This window comes from Aspergillus pseudodeflectus (assembly GCF_044049435.1).
Source record: "Aspergillus pseudodeflectus strain CBS 756.74 chromosome Unknown BJX68scaffold_63, whole genome shotgun sequence".
Taxonomy (NCBI): domain Eukaryota; kingdom Fungi; phylum Ascomycota; class Eurotiomycetes; order Eurotiales; family Aspergillaceae; genus Aspergillus; species Aspergillus pseudodeflectus.
The window spans coordinates 129,405-149,640 of NW_027263839.1; the positions used below are offsets into that span (position 1 = coordinate 129,405).

The 20,236-nt window shown below is 51.8% G+C and overlaps 8 protein-coding genes across 8 annotated transcripts; 5 read left to right on the forward strand and 3 right to left on the reverse strand.

Moving 5' to 3' along the window:
• The first annotated feature begins 113 nt into the window (after positions 1–113).
• On the forward strand, positions 114–4,698 carry BJX68DRAFT_246426 (putative xanthine dehydrogenase HxA). The gene is made up of 4 exons (XM_071041646.1): positions 114–476; positions 526–729; positions 778–2,732; positions 2,781–4,698. The coding sequence occupies exons 1-4, from the start codon at positions 219–221 to the stop codon at positions 4,462–4,464; spliced, it is 4,101 nt and encodes a 1,366-aa protein (XP_070894219.1). The 5' UTR covers positions 114–218; the 3' UTR covers positions 4,465–4,698.
• Positions 4,699–4,910: 212 nt separating this feature from the next.
• BJX68DRAFT_271522 (Glyoxalase/Bleomycin resistance protein/Dihydroxybiphenyl dioxygenase) lies at positions 4,911–5,363 on the forward strand (the record flags this gene model as incomplete). Its single annotated transcript, XM_071046961.1, has 1 exon — positions 4,911–5,363. One exon carries the CDS (start codon positions 4,911–4,913, stop codon positions 5,361–5,363), a length of 453 nt encoding a protein of 150 aa, XP_070894220.1.
• A 210-nt stretch (positions 5,364–5,573) lies between these two features.
• On the reverse strand, positions 5,574–8,054 carry prm1 (pheromone-regulated protein PRM1). The gene has a single exon (XM_071037271.1). The coding sequence runs from the start codon at positions 7,859–7,861 to the stop codon at positions 5,654–5,656; it is 2,208 nt and encodes a 735-aa protein (XP_070894221.1). The 5' UTR covers positions 7,862–8,054; the 3' UTR covers positions 5,574–5,653.
• Positions 8,055–10,608: 2,554 nt separating this feature from the next.
• Positions 10,609–12,356, forward strand: BJX68DRAFT_258402 (uncharacterized protein; the record flags this gene model as incomplete). The annotated part of the gene is made up of 3 exons (XM_071043526.1): positions 10,609–10,819; positions 11,201–11,794; positions 11,869–12,356. 3 exons carry the CDS (start codon positions 10,609–10,611, stop codon positions 12,354–12,356), a joined length of 1,293 nt encoding a protein of 430 aa, XP_070894222.1.
• Positions 12,357–12,545: 189 nt separating this feature from the next.
• BJX68DRAFT_246440 (kynurenine--oxoglutarate transaminase) lies at positions 12,546–14,850 on the reverse strand. The gene is made up of 9 exons (XM_071041647.1): positions 14,278–14,850; positions 14,156–14,224; positions 14,014–14,098; positions 13,861–13,966; positions 13,742–13,814; positions 13,539–13,692; positions 13,474–13,487; positions 13,004–13,427; positions 12,546–12,954 (listed from the first exon to the last, which is right to left on the reverse strand). The coding sequence occupies exons 1-9, from the start codon at positions 14,478–14,480 to the stop codon at positions 12,664–12,666; spliced, it is 1,419 nt and encodes a 472-aa protein (XP_070894223.1). The 5' UTR covers positions 14,481–14,850; the 3' UTR covers positions 12,546–12,663.
• A 211-nt stretch (positions 14,851–15,061) lies between these two features.
• Positions 15,062–17,718, forward strand: BJX68DRAFT_246444 (uncharacterized protein). The gene is made up of 3 exons (XM_071041648.1): positions 15,062–15,373; positions 15,443–17,173; positions 17,225–17,718. Exons 2-3 carry the CDS (start codon positions 15,501–15,503, stop codon positions 17,298–17,300), a joined length of 1,749 nt encoding a protein of 582 aa, XP_070894224.1. The 5' UTR covers positions 15,062–15,373; positions 15,443–15,500; the 3' UTR covers positions 17,301–17,718.
• BJX68DRAFT_184883 (uncharacterized protein) lies at positions 17,386–17,970 on the forward strand. The gene has a single exon (XM_071037272.1). The coding sequence runs from the start codon at positions 17,552–17,554 to the stop codon at positions 17,900–17,902; it is 351 nt and encodes a 116-aa protein (XP_070894225.1). The 5' UTR covers positions 17,386–17,551; the 3' UTR covers positions 17,903–17,970.
• A 1,169-nt stretch (positions 17,971–19,139) lies between these two features.
• On the reverse strand, positions 19,140–20,184 carry BJX68DRAFT_271527 (carbonic anhydrase; the record flags this gene model as incomplete). Its single annotated transcript, XM_071046962.1, has 2 exons — positions 19,140–19,771; positions 20,148–20,184. The coding sequence occupies 2 exons, from the start codon at positions 20,182–20,184 to the stop codon at positions 19,140–19,142; spliced, it is 669 nt and encodes a 222-aa protein (XP_070894226.1).
• Positions 20,185–20,236: the final 52 nt, after the last annotated feature.

Below are 20,236 nucleotides of genomic sequence, written 5' to 3' on the forward strand. Positions count from 1 at the left end.
GTTTTCGCTGTGTCTGACAAAACGCCGCATTCCGCTGGCCGCGATTGGACGATCATGATCTCAAAGCGTGGCGCTCCCCATCGGATGGTGGCGATCCCCGCGATGTCCAGACCCTTACTTATCAGGCACTCGTGATATTAAACTCTCACCTTTCCTCTACTCCTCCCATGTTTTGTCCCAGGTACATTTCACCCGGTGCAGCCGAGAAAGACTAAATTATGGCTCCCGGGATCTTACTGCAATCTTCACCATCGGATTCGGAGCTTGAAGCTTCGATCCCAGATAAAGTTCCTGCTACATCCCTTGCTCAGCTTACAGAAGATTGGGACGACACGATCCGCTTTTATCTCAATGGCACAAAGGTCGTGCTCGACTCGTTTGATCCGGAGATCACTCTATTGGAGTACCTGCGAGGTATTGGCCTGACAGGAACAAAATTAGGCTGCGCAGAGGGTGGATGTGGTGCTTGCACGGTGGTATGTCGCTCTCTTGATAAGGTCGTCATCTAGCTCTGACCTCGACTAGGTAGTTTCACAACTCAATCCTACCACGAAGAAGCTTTACCATGCTTCTGTAAACGCCTGTATTGCGCCGCTGGTTAGCATTGATGGAAAGCACGTTATCACTGTGGAAGGTATTGGTAACGTCAAGAATCCTCATGCTGTTCAGCAGCGGTTGGCTATCGGGAACGGAAGTCAGTGTGGCTTCTGTACTCCGGGTATTGTAATGGTATGTTGTCCTCATATCTCCCGATAAAGACTGCACTGACCAGTTCAGAGCCTTTATGCTCTCCTCAGAAACGACCCTCAACCCTCCGAACATGCGGTAGAAGAGGCTTTTGATGGAAACTTATGTCGCTGTACTGGATATCGGCCGATTTTGGACGCTGCACAGAGTTTTACAAGCCCTACAGGATGTGGGAAAGCGCGTGCGAATGGGGGCAGCGGATGCTGCATGGAGAAAGAAGACGGCGCGGGCGGATGCTGCAAGGGATCGTCGACCGATGGCGCTGATGAGGTCACACACAAGTTTGCGTCGCCCGATTTCATCGAATACAAACCCGATACCGAGTTGATATTTCCTCCGTCTTTGTGGAAACAGGAATTGCGTCCCTTGGCTTTTGGTAACAAGCGGAAGAAGTGGTACAGACCTGTTACCGTGCAGCAGCTCCTGGAGATCAAGAGCATTCATCCCGACGCGAAGTTAATCGGTGGGAGCACCGAGACACAGATTGAGATCAAATTCAAGCAAATGCGTTATGGCGCGTCTGTTTACCTTGGAGATCTGGCTGAACTCCGGCAGTTCTCTTTCCACGATGACCATCTAGAGATTGGTGCCAATATTTCGCTGACCGACCTTGAGTCTGTTTGCGACCAAGCCGTCGAGCGATACGGTCCGATACGTGGTCAACCGTTCGTCGCCATCAAAAAGCAGCTACGCTACTTCGCCGGCAGGCAAATTAGGAACGTCGCCTCACCAGCTGGTAATCTGGCAACCGCGTCCCCAATTTCCGATCTCAACCCTGTATTTGTGGCTACCAATACCACACTTGTTGCCAGGTCGCTGGAAAAGGAGACTGAGATTCCCATGGTCGAGTTCTTCAAGGGCTACCGCTCAACAGCCCTTCCGGCAGATGCTATCATTGCGAGCCTCCGGATTCCCGTTGCAGCGGAAAGTGGAGAATACTTGCGAGCATACAAACAATCAAAGAGAAAGGATGATGACATCGCGATTGTAAACGCTGCCTTGCGCGTCTCTCTCTCCCCCTCGAACGATGTTACGAGCGTGAACCTTGTCTTTGGTGGTCTGGCGCCCATGACAGTATCTGCCCGGAATGCCGAACAGTTTTTGAATGGGAAGAAGTTTACCGACCCGGCAACTCTTGAGGGCACAATGGGAGCCTTGGAGCAGGACTTCGATCTGAAGTTTGGTGTTCCAGGTGGAATGGCAACTTATCGCAAGTCCCTTGCGTTGGGCTTTTTTTACCGATACTACCACGACGTCTTGGCCCAGCTTGAAGTCAAGAGTACCGACATTGATGAAAGCGTGATCGCCGAAATCGAACGAGCTATCTCCACCGGCGAGAAGGATCAAGAAGCTTCAGCAGCTTATCAGCAAAGAGTTCTGGGCCGAGCAGGTCCTCACGTATCAGCGCTCAAACAAGCTACTGGTGAAGCTCAGTACACGGACGATATCCCTGTGCAAAAGAACGAACTATACGGGTGTATGGTCCTGTCGACAAAGGCACATGCCAAGTTGTTGAGCGTTGACACGGAAGCCGCCCTGGAGGTTTCTGGAGTTGTTGAGTACGTGAATCACAAAGATCTCCCGTCTCCTAGGGCAAACTGGTGGGGCGCGCCCAATTGCGACGAAGTCTTCTTTGCAGTCGACGAAGTTACCACGGCTGGACAGCCGATTGGTATGATTCTGGCGACTTCGGCCAAGGCTGCTGAGGAGGGTGCTAGGGCCGTGAAGGTCGAATATGAAGACTTGCCTGTTATTCTTACGATTGAAGAGGCCATTGAACAGGAATCGTTCTTTGAGCATTTCCGCTACATCAGAAATGGAGATACTGAGAGCGCGTTCAAGGAAGCCGACCACGTCTTCGAAGGTGTGTCACGAATGGGTGGTCAAGAGCATTTCTACTTGGAAACGCAGGCTTGTGTGGCTATACCTAAGCCTGAAGATGGTGAGATGGAAATCTGGAGCAGTACACAAAACCCTACAGAAACGTAGGTTTTCAATCTTTATCTCATATGGAGCATTGCTGACAACGACAGACAATCATATGTCGCACAGGTTACCGGCGTGGCAGCCAACAAGATTGTCTCAAGGGTCAAACGCCTTGGTGGTGGCTTCGGTGGAAAGGAGACCCGCTCTGTCCAGCTAGCCGGCATTTGCGCTACTGCTGCGGCGAAGACAAGACGGCCAGTGAGATGCATGCTCAATCGTGATGAGGATATTGCAACTTCAGGGCAGCGTCATCCGTTCTACTGCCGGTGGAAGGTCGGTGTCTCTAAGGAGGGCAAGCTCCTTGCACTCGATGCGGACGTATATGCGAACGGCGGCCACACCCAAGATCTTTCTGGTGCTGTTGTAGAGCGCAGTCTGTCGCACATTGACAATGTGTACAGTATCCCGAATATGTACGTCCGCGGTCGCATCTGCAAGACGAACACCGTCTCAAACACTGCCTTCCGTGGCTTCGGTGGCCCTCAGGGTTTATTCTTTGCCGAAAGTATCATCTCCGAAGTCGCCGATCATCTCGACATGCAGGCAGAGGAGCTGCGGATACTAAACATGTACGAACCCGGCGACAAGACGCATTTCAACCAAGAACTCAAGGACTGGCACGTACCGTTGATGTTTGATCAAGTCCTGGAGGAAAGCTCTTATCTAGAGCGCCGGAAGGCCGTAGAGGAATACAACCGAACACACAAGTGGTCAAAGCGCGGGATGGCCATTGTCCCAACTAAATTCGGTATCTCCTTTACGGCTTTGTTTCTCAACCAGGCCGGTGCCCTAGTCCACATCTACCACGATGGCAGTATCCTTGTTGCCCACGGTGGAGTTGAAATGGGACAGGGCCTGCACACGAAGATGACCATGATTGCAGCCGAGGCACTTGGCGTCCCACAGTCCGACGTCTTCATCTCCGAAACGGCCACCAACACCGTTGCCAACACCTCATCAACCGCTGCCTCAGCCAGTTCCGACCTGAACGGCTACGCTATCTTCAATGCCTGCGAGCAACTCAACGAGCGTCTTCGCCCTTATCGCGAAAAGATGCCCAACGCCACTATGAAAGAGCTTGCCCACGCAGCGTACTTTGACCGTGTGAACCTCTCCGCACAGGGCTACTACCGCACCCCCGACATCGGTTACGTATGGGGCGAAAACAAGGGCCAGATGTTCTTCTACTTCACACAGGGAGTTACAGCCGCCGAGGTCGAAATTGACACACTCACCGGCGACTGGACGCCCCTTCGCGCCGACATCAAGATGGACGTCGGTCGTACAATCAACCCATCCATCGATTATGGTCAGATTGAGGGCGCCTACGTCCAGGGCCAGGGTCTCTTCACAACAGAGGAAAGTCTCTGGCACCGCGGCTCTGGCCAAATCTTCACCAAGGGACCGGGTAACTACAAGATCCCTGGTTTCCGTGATATCCCCCAAATCTTCAACGTTAGTCTCTTGAAGGACGTGGAGTGGGAGAATCTGCGCACGATCCAACGGTCTCGCGGTGTGGGAGAGCCGCCTCTGTTCATGGGTAGTGCGGCATTCTTTGCTATTCGCGATGCACTCAAGGCCGCGAGGAAAGAATGGGGTGTTACAGATGTTTTACGGCTGGAGAGTCCTGCCACACCTGAGAGAATCAGAGTTAGCTGTGCAGATCCGATTATTGAGCGGGTTCGTGTTGTGCCCAAGGACGGAGAGAAGAGTTTCTTTGTTGCGATTTGAGCTTGAGCGCGCCAGCGAGAAATATTGGTTGGTTGCTTGAACGGGTTGGAATTATGTCTTATGACTCTTGATACCTGGTTCTGGTAATGTCCTATAATGCATATAGTCATTCCAGACTGTCTATGAAAGCAATTATTGCAAACACAAACTCATAACATACAACAATTTTGCTCGGGAGCTCATAGGTTCCTTCTAGGCTAATTCATGTGTCCCAGACGAGCTGACACATCTCGTACTCATCCATTCTAGACCCAGTCCTCGAACTCCACCTTTACTTAAGGCCGAGCACCGGCCAGCCACCATCGGTCCTTAACCATGTACGCACCTTTTTCAGAATTTGCTTAATCTAGCCCATCCACTAGCTGGTACTATCCGACCTCCACAATCCCTACATCAACATCTCTCAATTTCAAGGTTCACTGCAGTCTTTCCATTTACGAACAACAATGTCCGGCCTAAACCTCGTAACCCTCCTCGTCCCCGCCTATGACCCCGCAATAAATTTTTACACCGAAACTCTCGGCTTCGCCCTTCTCGAAGACAGCGCCTCGCTAACAAATGACGGGCAACCAAAGCGCTGGGTCGTCGTACAGCCTCCGTCGCAGACACAGCCACAAACGCCAGGAGAATCAACCTCAGCAACAGGCCCCAAAGTCGGGGGCGCAAATATCCTCCTCGCAGAAGCCGACGGGCCTGAGCAAATGAGTCTCGTGGGAAGACAGTTCGGTGGACGGGTTGGGTTCTTTTGGTCTGTGCAGGACTTTTGGGGGACGTATGAGAGGTTAAGAAACAAAGGAGTGGAGTTTGCGTCTGAGCCCAGGAAGGAGGTGTATGGGACTGTTGTGGTGTTTTCGGATTATCTGGGGAATAAGTGGGATCTTTTGGGGCCAGCGGAGTAGAGGAGGAATGGGATAAGTGAGGGGTGGGCAGAGTTGTCAAACCAAGGTTGGTTAGGGGGTTAAGTATGCTATGGTTTACTGGTAAATTGCCCACTTGGGATAAGCATGTTTTGTTTGTCTTTGAGTACATTGGGTATTAGTTTTCAGTGAGTGAGTGATTGATGCAGTGATTTTGGGTATGTTGTCAACGCTTGCCATGTAAATGCTTGATATCCCAACGCCAGGTACCACCAGTGTACACAGGGAAAGAACGAAAAGAAAAGAAAGACTGTTCTAGAAGGTATCATCCACTAAATCCGACCTTTCTCAATGCCATACTCAGCATAGCTACTCCCACGGGTTTCTGGCGCATCGACCTGCAGAGCATTCCTCTGGCCCGCAAACCCTAACTTCTCATCCTCGTACCCCGTCTCGGCAGTCAACGCCGCGGGCAACCCCGCAGTGGCAAACGTGCGCGTGGAAGGCTCATACTGGGGCGCCGGCTGAGCGCGGGAGCTCGAGCTCGTATCGGGCATCGCAGTGAGGGGAACATCATGGAACCCATCCTGGTCAGGACCCAGAGGCCCCGGCGCGGGGGCGCCACCGCCATCACCACGGTTCCGCTCCTGCCCGCGGAAGAGCGAGAGAGCACGGATAACGCCGAAGAGCAGGTTGACGAACCAGAGGAGGAGGATAACGCCCGAGATGAGGGCTTCGACGGCGATGCCCTCGCCGATTGCGTTTGTGACGCGGAAGACGACCTCGGTGATTGCGTCGGAGGTGGAGTCGCCGGCACTTGAGAGGAAGCTGTCTGAGCTGTTCCCGTCGTTCAGGCTTTCGGCGGCGCCGCGGGAGAAGGTGTCGTTGGGAAGGGCCGGGAATTCGATGTTGGCGTGGTCGTGCACCCAAGTGAGGCCGCGTTGGATTCCAGCGACCTTGAGGCCAATGAGGCAGTTGAAGACGTCCATCATCGGTCTGTAGAGGACGGTTCCTCCGAAGGTGTCGTTGAGGACGCCGGTTGTTTCATCGACGAAGGCATTGAGTGTGTCGTTGACACCGGTCGTTGTTGTGTTGACCCAGCCGAAGATGTTCTGATTTAGGTCAGTGTTCACATCGCCGATGACTTTGTTGGCGCCCAGAGACCACTCTGCGGAGGTTTCGTCTAGGCTAGTTACGATCTTATCGGCAAAGGCACCAACTTCGGCGGAGAGCTCAGGCACGGCCTTCTCAACTGCCTGTAGGAGGAGGTACTGGCAGAGACAGGCGAAAAGTCCGGCAACACCGAGGGAGAGCACAAACAAAGCAGGAGGTGAAGTAGCATAGGCGACGACCCAGCGGACCAGGATCTGCCTTCGGCTGTTGCTGAATCGGCTCGCGGCTTTAATTCCTGTGGCGGAGGAATATGGCCTAGACACGATGTAGACAACATCCATTGGATCATGGGCTTCCTTGCGGACAAGCTGGGAGCGCTCCTTCTGAGAGCGCCAGCGGCGGATTTCCTGCCATGCCATGGGGAAACAGACGAGGACCGCAGCGATGACGAGAATGGCAATGAAGATCTTTTTGGCAGTCTCGGCAATGTCAGAGACTTTGTCGAAGAACGAATCGATACCATCACTCCCTTGGCAAAAGCTCAGCTGTTGCCGTGCAGGGACTGGTAGCGTGTCACGGTCAAAGGTGAAGGTTCCCATTGACTCATTCATCAACTTCTTCACTTCATCGAAGGGAGTGCGGATGATATTTTCCACGAAGTCACTGACTTCGTCAAAGGTTGGCACAGAGCTGTTGAGCTTGTTGAGTTTTTCATCGATAGAGGATGGAAGTTGAGCATTCTCAAGCTCTTCAATGAAGCTGTTGATGTTCAACTCAGGGATCTCAGATCCGAAAAGCGTTGTCGCAGCTCCGTTGATGAGACCGAGGAAATCGTTGAAGCCATCCTGGAACGTATCGACTGCGTCGCTGAGGTCGTCACCAACGGACTTGATAGTCGAGTTCAGAAAGTCGCCAGCGTCTTTCAAGAGACCAACTCCAGTGTCAACGGTGCCACGGATGGCCATGGTGATGAGGCAGAGATAGGTCTGATACAACATCTTAATCATAAAAACGATAATCTCCTCAACTCCCGTCACTGTTAGAATGAGCATTGTCTTGAGAGCACTAACCGCCGTCTCGACGCTGGCAGCGGTCAGCTCGTTTACACCACGCGCAGCGTAATGAGGTGTCGAGGCCATGGCGCTACCCATGGACTCAACAGATGTACATGCGGAGAGTGCCTCACGTCTGGCCGAGCCCATGCTTGTGTTGAGACTGGCTACGGCAATTAGTAGCCTGACTAGCACGAGGAGGAGGAGAATGGTCCAGCGGTTCATCCATATTTGCGATAGGCGAGATCGCAGGCCCATGTACGGTGTGATGCCGTCCGGATGTAGTGGGATAATTCGCCCTCCTCCATTTGGGTGATGTGCCCCATATGGAGGAAGGAGAGGAAATATAGATCGAGCGGATCTTGCAAAGATCATAGTGGAAAGGAGTGTCCGAAAATAGTATAGGGTGGTATCGAGGGAGGGAACAAGCCGTATAAAGTCGAACTGGCGTTAAAGGAGTTGGATGATAGAAGACAAAGAAAAGGGCAGTAGTACAAAGGGCGCTGGCCAGCAGCAACTCGCGAGGAACCAAAGAATGCAATCTATGAGGAAGCCATGCCACCTGGAAATCTATTGGGTATAAGCAGATTGAAGCAGGATGCAGTGTTGGTCGCGGCCAAATAGGAAAAGGGAAAAAACAACAATAGAATGAATAGCGACCGTTCCACGGAGGGTTCCCTCTGTACTTATTTATTGAACCCATGGTACAACGCAAGAAACAAGTGAGTCAATCAAAGACCAAGCTAGTCTTTCAATAGGCATGTGGCCATTGAGACAAGCGTCACACTTCCATGCAAAACAATGGATGCGAATCCAGAGTAAAACAAACTGCCGAATGAGCATTCAGCAAAAGTATAGTAGGTTTCATCTCGCGCGAGAACTCTTCAGCGGTCGTTTTCAGGAATTTCAGTGGATTCTGCAGAGCGCTTGCGTAGACCAAATATAGCCTCATCGTGGGCGCTTAGGATCGCACCTCTCGTCATCCAATCCCTTGAGCTCCACAGAGGGCGCCAGCATTTAGGCTCCCAGTGAAACAGAGCTCCCCGGAGTCCCCATAAGATTTTCTTTGACAGCTGATCAACAGAAACCGTCGGGGATTTCTTTGTTCATCTTGACGAATTCAAGCTCGGGGCGCTTGCTGCTTCACTTGCCGCTGGAGCTGCCGGAGATCGGGCTAGGCATCATCACTTGACTGGTGCAGAGCTGCTGAAGGCTCTCTTGACGCTTCGTGACCGCGTTATATTTAGATGGTTTTGAGTGAAATGGGATCATCACGGATGCGCGTCGGAGTGACTGCCGATGTTGATGGGGTGGAGGATGAGATGGAGTCCGACTTCCTCATCTGAAGAAAGACATCGGCACGTGATACTCCTAGACACAACAAAGGCCCCTTTTACTCAGAGTAATTGTCTTGAACTTTGTTCGCTGAAACTCTTTGTTCAGTTATAAGGGGCTAGCTATTGTTCATTTCGCTTTGTAATGGACGGTAAACCACCGCCAGAGCATGTCGTAGACAAGCTTGACTGCCGTCGTTTCCTTCCAAAAACAAGTGTAAGTCATGACTTTGAGCATAATTTTCAAGATAACCCCTGTCTGACGCATTCGTTTCTTCAGGACCGCTATTGGCCGGCGACACCGCTGGTCAAACCGATGGCTTGCGTCGCTAAGCGCCGACAACTATACGGACGTCCTGTAGAATCACAGGATCCACAGTTAACAAATGCCATCTCTATTCTGGGAGGGCAGTTTCTCTGCGACCGAAGGATATCTTGAGCCTTCGATTAATACAGGAAGACGGTTTTCCTTGGCGAAACACAGGCATTTCCTCTCTATTTACGGCTGGCGCGAAAGAAGTGGAGGCTCTTGTAAACGTAGACTTCTAATCATGGCTTGACATGACAGGCTGGGCATGATGTGGAGCGCCGTTTCTGTCAACGCAGTCAGAAATCCTTTTCCAAGATCCTGTCTTTAGGTCCAATCAGATACTTGAGACATGAGGCCTCCAATTAGGCGAAAACGGGGTGATCGATCAGGCAGGTAGCACTACTTCTCGTGGCGGACGCTGCAATCCTTTGAATGCATGCTGACTCTCATAAAGACCGCTGTGCCTGCTCTAAAGTCAGACTATGTCGATTCTGTTCTTCCAACATCAAAATCTATAATTGTTACATTCTGTTCAGTCACAACCATAGACTCAGGGCAGGACCCCTCATAGACAGCTCCGGAACATACTGAGACGCAAATTAGTCGCCATGACTGTGAATCGCAAACTCATAACAGAAACTCCCCATTTCTTTCAGGGTTTCTCCAGCATCTTCTCGTTTCCTTTTTCTTTCAGAAGGAAGTTGAGACGACAGCACAGCAATCCAGCAAGAGAATCTCGATACTGGCAGCTCTCGAGCGCGGAGTCTCTACTCGGTGAGTTCGAGAAGGGCTAACGGAATTGGCGAGTGAGAACAAACTGCTTTGTCGTTGATATGGTAACTGAGATTCTCAATCTTGTTGGAGCCCTGGAGCTCTATATCAGTCGCCCGAAATGGCTTTTCGTGGCTTTGGAAAGACCTCACGGCCACGCCGCGATGGAAGAGCAAAGACGAACGACGAGAGTGGAAATGATGAAGCGTCCCAGTCCAAGTCAGCTGCGAATGCTTACGAAGAGCGCCTACGAGTGTTGGAGCAGGCTTCCGGCCCTCTAGAAAATGAGCGCGAAGGGCAGCAGCAAGACGGTCACCAGGCTTCCGATCAAAAGCAGCTCTCAGCTCTCAATTCCCTCTGTCGTCCCGGTGACAGCAGCGAAGTCCTTTCGACTGGACGCAATCATACGAGAAAGAGAAGTTGCTCACTACCTGCAGATTTTCGCTCCAAAACTGGTATGCATTTTCATTCGTCTTGTGTTTATTCACTTATGCCCCTCTCTCTACAACAGCACTAACCGATCTCTAGAGGAGAAACACAAGACCCGTTCTGAGGCAGTCACTCTCCTTCGTGCTCGCACTCTTGGTCGTCTTTCCGACTCGGATAACCCTCCACAAGACTTAATCAAAAGTCTTTTAAAATCGAATCTTGCTTCTGCTTCCGTTGAAGCACAGCCTGATGCCATGGTCCGCGGAGAGGCGAGCATCATGGACTTTGTGACCCAGAAGAAGCCCAAGAAGAAGAGCAAGGCAAAGAAAAAAAAGAAGGGAGCCGCTGCAAGTTCTGAAGTTGCAACATGCTCAGAGAGCGAGGCCTTAGAGAAAGATGCAGTAGCATTGCCTTCAGCTCAGCCCTCGACTGCAAACGAGTCCGTTGAAGCACCAAAAACCCCCAAGGTCAATCGAACTCAGACGAAAGGTCAGTCTATATTTCTTTAGCTCCTCAAGGCCACCGCAGAGGGCTTGACTAACAGATCAGACCTTATAGTCTTTGCTCCGTCACCCCCGCAACCACGCAGCAGCTCAATTCCCATGAAAGAGAAGCTCCCATCCACAAAGGAAGGTCAGGTAAACCGGGGCAGTGTGACCAGCGGATCGCCAGAGCTCCGTGCCTCGACTCCCAAGTCTACAGGGACTGCAAGCTCTCTCGCGACAAGCTGGACAACCAACCCATATGCTTCATTCTCACCCCAAACCACCGCTGCCTCTGCGCCATCTACCGGACGCCGGAGCAAACAGAGAAGCGCCGTGGCAGCTCGCTCAGTGGCCACTACCCCCTCCTCTTCCACCCTTCACGTAGAGGTGATTAGCACACACGCGCACCCCTCTCCCTCCTCCCAGTCCACCATCACCAAAGATATCCAAACCACCCGCGGCCATAGAATCACCACCCAGAAACCCGAAGGCTTCTTCTGGCAACTCGACAGCCACGGCTTCCCCTGCGCAAGATCCGACTGCGACAGCCGCTGCAACCTCTGGGACGGCGCAACAGTCATCTGTCCACGCTGTGGCCCCTTCTCGGAAACGCGCTACTGCTCCCGTGAGCATTTGCTCAAAGATATCAAGGTGCACTGGGCGACCTGCGGCCAGAATGTCTTCCAGCATCCATGCCGCGAGTCAACTATCCCCAAGGATGTCAGGGATGGACCTCCGTTGATCCCATGCTTGCATCCGTATGATACACCCGAGCGCCACCGGCAGGCTGTGTACTTCAACATGCACTCAAGCGTTGGAGACTATTTTATCTTTTCGGACTTTGTGGATATGGTTGATGCGGGATTTCCAGATGACCATTTGAATTTGAGATGCTCCAATCGAGTTCTCCTCGCCGTCAAGTTCACGGATCCCAAGGCCAAGGATCGCTTTAGACGGGTTCTTGCTGCTTGTCTCTTTGGTATGTTCCTTTCAACTTCCGGGCCTGCTCCTCTCCCACCAAGCAACCCTAACTAACCAACCAACCCCTAATAGTAACCCTCGAATCCCACGCCCTAACCGACTACCTCTTCCGCCTTATCCGCGACAACCTCCGCACGACACCCCTTCCCCCAACAACCTCCCTGCCCACCCTCGAAGCCTCTCTAAAATACCAACTCCACCAAGAGACCGGCGTGACGATCCTACCCGGCATAACGGGCGAGAGACACGCATGCGAAACCGACTGGACAGGAACCAACAGGCGCAACTGTCCCGACCCCGTCTGCCGCGCCGAGTACCGTCGTCTGCTCGGTTCGCTGGGCGGGCACGGGCACGAGGCGCTCGTTGAGCATTTGGAGGCGTCGTATTGGATTCTCAGGGCGGCGAGGACCACCCATCCAGATGTCGAGGATGCGGGTGAGAGGATGAGGGGTGTTGGGTTTGAGGATGTCGCGGAGGAGGATCGTAGGGTTTTTTGTAGGGGAGATGGATGGGATGGAGCTGGTGCTGGGGAGATGGAGGTTGAGGGGTTCAATGCTTGATTTCTTTCATTTTCTTTTATTTCTTTCTTCTTGTGTATGAGTGTAAATATGTTTCTCCGAAATTGGGGTGCTGGAAAATAGCCGAAGCGGATCTGTACATGCATTTAGTGGGTTTGGAAGGATGACAAGTACATACCAGGTATGTTGGTAAGAAGATTAACGGACATAATAGCGAACTGGGAAATGGAAAAAAAGTCTATCCAGCTAAATTTAGATCTACTCGTCTCGAACCAACTAAATAAAAAGTCGTCTATTTCTTCAATTTGATATATAGCACGCCCCGACCTTCTAGAGTCATAAACACCATTTATCGCACAATATACTTCTTCAGGCCGCGAAGCCGCTCCTTGGCAGTCTCCAAAACCTCGTCCTCCTTGCAGACGGCAAAACGGAGGTAATCCTCCGCGATGTGAGCGTTCCCATCAGTGTAAAACTCGGTCGGGGGAATGGCAGCCACACCGACTTCGTGGATCAGGAACCAGCAGAGCTTAAAGTCGCGCGGGCGGCTGGCGACGTGTGGAGGGAAGGGGTAGTCCTCGGGCAGTTTGACAGAGGCCATGTTTGCGAGGACGAAGTAACCGCCCTCGGGGTCAGAGTACTGCTAGGGTTAGCCTGGGTGTTTTATGAAACGGGAATGACAGGCATACAGGAATGTTGAGCTCGTCAAACACTTTGCAGAACCGCTCCATCTTGCCCTTCATTTCCGTTCGGCTCTCGTCCCAGAATCCTTGCTTGTCAGCTTCCTCAAAGGCAACAGCTGCTGCTTCTTGGAGGGGAGAGACACTGCTGTAGCAGATGCGAGTGTGTGCACCGGCGACGTATTTGATCAAATGCTCGGGTCCAATAAGGTAGCCGACACGCCAGCCAGTAGCGTAGAAGGCTTTTCCGGCGGAGCCGACTGTAAGTGTTCGCTCATAGAACTCTGGCTTGATGGTTGCAATTCGAGTAAAGGGGACATAGTAGAGGCGGTCGTAGACTTCGTCAGAGAGGATAATGAGGTTGTGCTTCACAGCGAGGTCGCCGATGCGTTCGAGTTCTTCGCGCGAGAAGACCTTGCCGACAGGGTTGTGTCTACTTCATCAGTAATTTGTCCAGCTAGGGTACGTGTGAAGCTTACGGGGAGTTCAGGACCTGAAAATCCCGTTAGTAATCGACAACTAACAAGATGGATAGAACACTCACAATCATCTTGGTCTTCGAGTTGATGGTTTTTTCTAATTCATCAAAATCGATGGTCCATTCGGATGCAGGGGAGGTCCGAGTAGCTCCATCCTTCGGGGGATGCAGTGGGACGTATCGAATCGTGCCGCCAGGCATCTCGATGTTGCTGATGTACCTGGAAACCATCAGACCTAGAAGACGCAGTAACCAACCGCCCGACTTACTGGTCGAAGAATGGCTCAAAAATAATGACCTCGTCTCCTTGTTCAATGAATCCCATGAAAGCGCTCAACATTCCTTCTCGAGTCAGCTCACAACTATTGCACACCGGAGATCATCTCACCCTCGTTTGCGCCGGTAGTGATTGTGACCTCAGTATCGGGGTTCAGCTGCCGACCAAAGGAAGAAGAGTATGCGTCGGCGAGAGCCTTCTTGAGGCGCGGGCGACCCTATTCATGGTGAGTCGGAGTTGACCATCGCATTCCTGGATGAGTACCTTTGTCGGGGAGTATTGGTTGCAGTCGACTCGGTCAAGGGCGGCCTTTGCGGCATCGAGGGCAAATTTCGGCGGGTTGTAGCCACTGTGGAATGAGTAGTTAGTATATGCGCCTGTGCTAATGCTATGGAAGCCCACTCACAAGAAACCCTGGCCCATGTTCACGATAGGCTGGACCGGGGAGGCGGCAGCGGCCTCATTGACGATGGACCTGGAGCGCGATTAAAACAGGCGTCCATGGCACGTCTAGGACAGATCCCGTACCAAACATCCTGTCGCTGGCCCGCGACTCTTGCCGCAGGCTTGAAAGGGTCTGCACGAGCTGCGGTGGCCGACATCGCTCGAACTCCGACGCGCAAACGCGAAAAGCGGGGTGTAATCCTAGAGCTGGGTTGGAGGGGAACGGGGCTCAAGGAATTCAGGGATTTGGCGACAACCGCAGTAGAATAGCGATACCGCGAGAGCATAGGGAAGAGCAAGAGGGGAGAAGAGAAGGTCCGGTAGAAGAGGGGCACAGAAACAATGGATGGGGAATTTGGAGATGATTCATCGGCCGAGATCGCGACATTCGCAGTTATCTTCCACGGCAACACTGCCGATTAGTGATCTCCAAGCACCACAAATCCTCCATAAGTCTAGCGCAACCATTGGATGAAGAACATAATGCTTCTATGACGCCATTCCTGTCTAGATTTTGTAAAGTTTCTCTCGTGCGGAAAATTCTACAGCATACTGCTGGTTTTTGCGAGAACAATGAACTCTTCTCTTAACTCAAGAAGTCCACAGGCTTGGTCCATGTCTGTTAATGATCGTTCACGGCTTGGCTTTGCAAGCTTGGTTGCCACAAGTGGGGAGCTGTATTAGAGCTTCTTAGGTCTGATCCAATAATACCTATGGCCCAGTACTTTGTTCCCGTTGAACACAACACAGGGCTTGTTGTAAACTCATTTAGCCTCGTCCGCAAGTATATACGTCGTGGTTCGGGCCCGAGTTATACATAGTTGGAATCTCTCTGCTATTCAATACAACATGAGAACAAGACACCATAGGTAATCATAAAGAGTTCCTTCAATGCCATCCAGTGCATAAACTCAAGTTACAACATAGTCCGGCCACTTGATACTACTGAGGCATTTGCCGAGACGCAACATATCATGTCACGTGATGAAGTTGTTCCTCCGCATCCGGAAACCTGAGCGAACATCATGGATCAATTGGACGCAACAAGCATCGATCTGACGGTCATGGACGGCTACGCCGTTATCAGTCATGCGACCTCACTGGAGGTAGATTGCATGTTCCAGTCTATGTACGATTCGTCTTCAATGGGTTGATCTGTTGTCTCCCGATCTCACCCCTGGTTAGCTCCCCTTCCCCTGTCCTTCCTACCGCAACTCATTCAGCTGGCAAACTGACGCGTGTGATGTAGAGACCTGCCGAGTCCTTCATCCTTATCCGTTCGAGTATCCTTTCGTTCATAGCCTATCATGATTGCCCGTCGAAGCACAACGCTCCTCACCACCGTCATATCTGTCGGCCTTCTGTTAGTGATATTCTCTTCCTCGACAAAGCCTGAATCCTTCAACGAGGAGATATCAGTTGCTGCCAAATATGTACCTAAGCTTCCGTCTCTCAACGATGTGCATCTCCCGACCTTTCGTCCGCCAGCGCACAAACCCCCGGAACCGCAGGAGGACAGTTCGAGCGGAGACACGAAGTGGTTCAACAATTGGGCCTGGCTGAACCCTTTTTCATCCTCCATCACCCTTGACGAAGACCGATCCGTGCTTCCGCCCCTCCCAGAGCGACCGTGGATCTTCACATACTACAATCCAAAGAAAGGCCAGGATCGGGAAGGAAATAATGCAGACGCGGAGCTTCTCGTTGCTTGGCGGCGAGCTTGGTACGCTCAGGGCTTTCGACCGGCAGTTCTTGGTCGCGGCGAAGCTTTGGCCAATCCACTATACGAGTCTGTCCAACGATTGGATTTGAGCTCCGAACTGCAGGATGACGTGTTCAAGTGGCTTGCATGGGGCCACATGGGCGATGGGCTCCTTGCTGATTGGCACTGCTTTCCGATGGCGAGATATGATGATGCGACTCTATCGAAGCTGCGCTGGGGTCCCGGATCGGAGTATATTACATCTTTCTCTAGCGCTGCATTGTTATCCGGCAAAAAGGAGACAATTAATGGTGTGATCAAGACGGCAGTCAATAACGCCAGGAAAGAGTCAAGATCGTTGGTGGAATTGCTACCGGACGGTTTGATCAAACCCGAGCAGACCAACTCTCTGGCCGTTTATGATTCGGCAACAGTCGCTAATCATTACCCTGCCCTCACCGAGAAAACGGCCTTGCCAACTGCTGATCAGCTCGCGGAACTCATCAACTCTCACCTGCATACAACCTTCCAGAACTCCTTCCCAGGAGGGTTGGTTGTCCTAAAACCTTTCGCTGAACATACCACAGCCTTGGTTGAGCCAGCATTGCGCCTGGCCAGAGCACTCAGTCAATGCGCGCATTCCATTGCGCCCCAGTCTTGCCCCCCGAATTTGCTAGAATGCCACCCTTGCGATGACCGCAGGCCGATGAAGATCAGTCAGCCCGCCACGTACAAGAATAACTCCCAGACCTTCACGATTGCAACCCTTCCACACCCATATACTCTCATTAGCTTGCTGCAGAATTCCGCCGAGGTTACAACACGCCACGTTCGGAGGGAAACAGCCCGAGATGAGTGGCTTAAGGAGGTGACCAGTCAGCAGTTGGGACGTGAACTAGGCGGTGGTCCTCGAGCAGTCGTGACTAAGAAAGCTATAGCCGAACGGCCAGCCCTTGGTACCTCGCTCTGGATGACTGTTGAATCATTACCGGCCGAGGCTGGTCAAGCTCTTCCGAGTACCCTGCTGGATGAATTCGAGTGGCAGTTCGGTTTCAAGATACCTCGCGATACCAATGTTGATGCCAAGAACGAGGGCCACGGCAAAGAAACGATGCAGCATGCCATTCCGAGTACTCAAGGTGTGGAAAGGGAGTATGAAATCATCAGGCAAGCTAGAGATCTGCTGAAGAAGAAGTCCAACCGAGTCAACATTAGAAGTGTGACAGAGGCCTGGAATATGGCAGATACGGAGATCTGGAAGTTTGTGAAGGCATATAGGTCCGTGTCCCCGAGGCAACGCTGGCATCTATCAAGGCTAATGTAGAGCAGGGCGCGGAGCATTGTTGAACGGAAGAAGTGGGAGGAGAGCGAAAAGGACTTTCTAGGTCCGCAGCCGAAGAAGTGATGGTTCGACGACGAAAGCCGCATCAACCTCGCAGACGTCTGACCCGCGGTCTTCTTCCTCTTGCTCCCACATGAGTCCTGAGCCGCCGTGTACACTTGAGCTGGTGTTATTATTGGACCACTAGACCTGACGTTTGTCGGCTTTCTTGGAGATCCGTTAGGTTCAGTGATCGTCGTCTCGCGCTCCCAACTGTTCGTATCCCCCGCACACAACCTCGGAAACACCAACGAATCTGGATTACCTTGCGAAAGATGCCCGATGTCAATGTCAGCTGTAACTGGCACCGATTCGGCCGGATATGCTCACTGTTGTGGCTAGCTATCGGGGCATTAGACGTATACATAGTACCCAAGATCTCTTGTAATCTTATCAATCTGCAGATCCCAGCTTGCCAATATACACCACCTCCACCAAAGCCTATTCAAGCTTCATCCAAGATTCTCTTTCTTCTCAATGTCCTTTATAGTAAATCTCAGTCTCAAGAACGTACATCATCAATGTACCCCTTTTGGGTCACCACGCTCTACACTGGATTTTTCTCAATCTCCTCCTGGACCAAGAGCGATGACGACTACATGCGTGATGAATTTATCGCCCTCTAGCCCGAGAAATGCGAGTTCAACTACCTGTTTGCCCGCTCGTCGGGGGCCAGAAATACCGTCGAGGCCGGAACGAGTTTCGGGGTTTCGACAATCTATCTCGCCCTGGGAGCCGGACAGAACGTTGCCTCTCTGCCTCGGTCACAGCCTGGTGATAGTAAGCCCTGGGAAAAGATCATCGCGACGGAGAAAAGAAGCTTCCAAGGCGGAAAAAGCGAGACAGCATTGGCGAGTAGCGGGTGAGGAGGTTGAGCCGCGGATTTCACTACTCGAGGGAGATTTACTAGAGACTTTACCTAGAGAGTTGGAAGGGACGGGTGAGATTGATTTGCTGATTATGGAAGTTGAGTTAACCTTCGTTTCCATGTACCACTGCGCTACTCGCTGAGTCTCAATACTGGCTTCAATTGTACTATAACTATAGTTTGGATACCGCTCGCATTACCCACGTTTCAGCTGGTGAAACCACGATTGCAGCGCGGCCCATTGGTTATAACGCATATGACTGGGATAGCCAAGACGGCGTACGTGGACTTGCTGGAATACTTGCACGACCTGACCAATGGGTTCAAAACGATGACCACGCCTTTAGTGGGGGCCTGGAGGAGTCTGTATACCTGCCGGACCTGGAGTGAGAGTTGCTACATGCTAAGATCCCGGGCTGTGATCTATGCATGTAAAATATGCAATAGCTCTTGCGCTGGTTAGTTTGACTCGTATATATTTAAATTATATCGTTGTCTTTGCTTCAATTCCACCTTGAACATCCGTGAGTATGTATGTAGATAGTTTAGTGCCCTGTTTCTCAGGCAGCGACGATGGCACCAGCAGGTGCGATCATCTGAGCCTTGCCCAGCCCACGCTCAACATCTTCTCTAACACGCTCTGTCTACTTTTGCGTTCATCCGTTGTCCTACTGCTGCTTATTCCAGAATAACAAATATCGCTTATCGGACGACATCATGATGTCGCAGTGAGATAGATGGCTGAAAGCCTAGTCGATAGATCTGATCTAGACTTGCATGGCGTGCTGATGCTCCCATCTCACCTGCATCTCACCATTCAGCAATACAACGAAGTCAAAACTATGTAAGCACTAACACCCAAACATCTGGAAAAAACCCCGAAACTTGATTCCTTGAACATTTAAACAAGTCGCCAATACAACACAAGTACGCTTAATTACATGTCCAAAATGCCAACCGCGTGGTCACGAAAAAACCACAATACCCAGCAAAATCTACAAGTCCGTCTTGAAGGACTCCGAGGTGAACTGTCTCTTAATCACCTTGTCGGACTTGCCCGTCACCAACTCTTGAAGGATACCGCTCCCCACGTCATAAACAAGTCCATAGACTTTGAGGCCTTTCCGCATCGCCTCCGCCACAACATTCGTTCGCTTCAGCGTCTTCACTCCAGCGAGGACATTCAACTCAACCAGCTTAAGCGCCGCCATTTCTTCCGGAAGCGAGTCCAGTTCATCTTGGTGGGCCTCGCGGAGCTCCCTCAGAGGCAGGAGCCATGGATCGAGAATACCAAGCGACTTGTCCTCCATCGCCGCGGCGACACCTCCGCAGTTTCTATGGCCACAGATGACGACATGCTTCACCTTCAAGTGACGGACAGCGTACTCGATGACAGCAGTGGAGCTGAGGTCGGCTGGGTGCAGTAAGTTTGCGATATTCCGGTGGACAAACACGTCGCCCGGTTGCAGGTCGAGGAGGGTTGTCTCGGGGCAGCGAGAGTCGGAGCAGCCAATCCAGAGAATATCGGGCTTCTGGCCTTTTGCCTGGTCGGGGAAGAGGCATGGGTACTGACAGGCCGTTCTGGCTGCCCATTCCTTGTTCCGTTTGAGGAGGGCTGCCAATGTATCTGGGCAAGTTGTTCGATTAGCATGCGCTGAGCACAACAATGCCTTATGCGGCAGGTTTCTCAATGGAGGAGGGACTGCTGTGCGTTGGAGAGGTCTTAGCAGCCGTGAGGACAGAGTCCTTTGGATTCTCCTTGCCATGCCTTTCGATCAAGGATACATTGTCAAGGTATAGAGTACCCAGGCGACATTTTGTGAAGAACATAAAATGTATGGAGAGCAGGCCGGCTAACGTCGGAGGAAACGGGGAACAAGTTCCATGGTTAAGGCAGATCACCGACGACACGACTTGAAGAAAGGATCTCTTCCCGGAAAGACGAACATGAGGCAGAATGAGAGGCCAGGTAAATGAGAGCACCGAGGAAAAGGTATGCTTACCTGGAGTTACCATTGAGGCCGCTATTGAGTTCGCCATGTTACTTTGGAGTAGTTGAATCAAGTGGAAAAATGATGAGAGCTGAGAATCG

Excerpts from the sequence above, each read along its gene's own strand:
- BJX68DRAFT_246426 (XM_071041646.1), top strand. The coding sequence starts at position 219 with ATGGCTCCCGGGATCTTACTGCAATCTTCACCATCGGATTCGGAGCTT. Across the intron at positions 730-777 it reads GTACTCCGGGTATTGTAATG|AGCCTTTATGCTCTCCTCAG; the intron begins GTATGTTGTCCT and ends TGACCAGTTCAG. Across the intron at positions 2,733-2,780 it reads ACACAAAACCCTACAGAAAC|ACAATCATATGTCGCACAGG; the intron begins GTAGGTTTTCAA and ends TGACAACGACAG.
- prm1 (XM_071037271.1), bottom strand. The coding sequence starts at position 7,861 with ATGATCTTTGCAAGATCCGCTCGATCTATATTTCCTCTCCTTCCTCCA.
- BJX68DRAFT_246440 (XM_071041647.1), bottom strand. The coding sequence starts at position 14,480 with ATGCTCTCGCGGTATCGCTATTCTACTGCGGTTGTCGCCAAATCCCTG. Across the intron at positions 14,099-14,155 it reads AACATGGGCCAGGGTTTCTT|TGGCTACAACCCGCCGAAAT; the intron begins GTGAGTGGGCTT and ends CTCATTCCACAG. Across the intron at positions 13,815-13,860 it reads CACTACCGGCGCAAACGAGG|GAATGTTGAGCGCTTTCATG; the intron begins GTGAGATGATCT and ends TGACTCGAGAAG.
- BJX68DRAFT_246444 (XM_071041648.1), top strand. The coding sequence starts at position 15,501 with ATGATTGCCCGTCGAAGCACAACGCTCCTCACCACCGTCATATCTGTC. Across the intron at positions 17,174-17,224 it reads AAGTTTGTGAAGGCATATAG|GGCGCGGAGCATTGTTGAAC; the intron begins GTCCGTGTCCCC and ends AATGTAGAGCAG.
- BJX68DRAFT_184883 (XM_071037272.1), top strand. The coding sequence starts at position 17,552 with ATGCCCGATGTCAATGTCAGCTGTAACTGGCACCGATTCGGCCGGATA.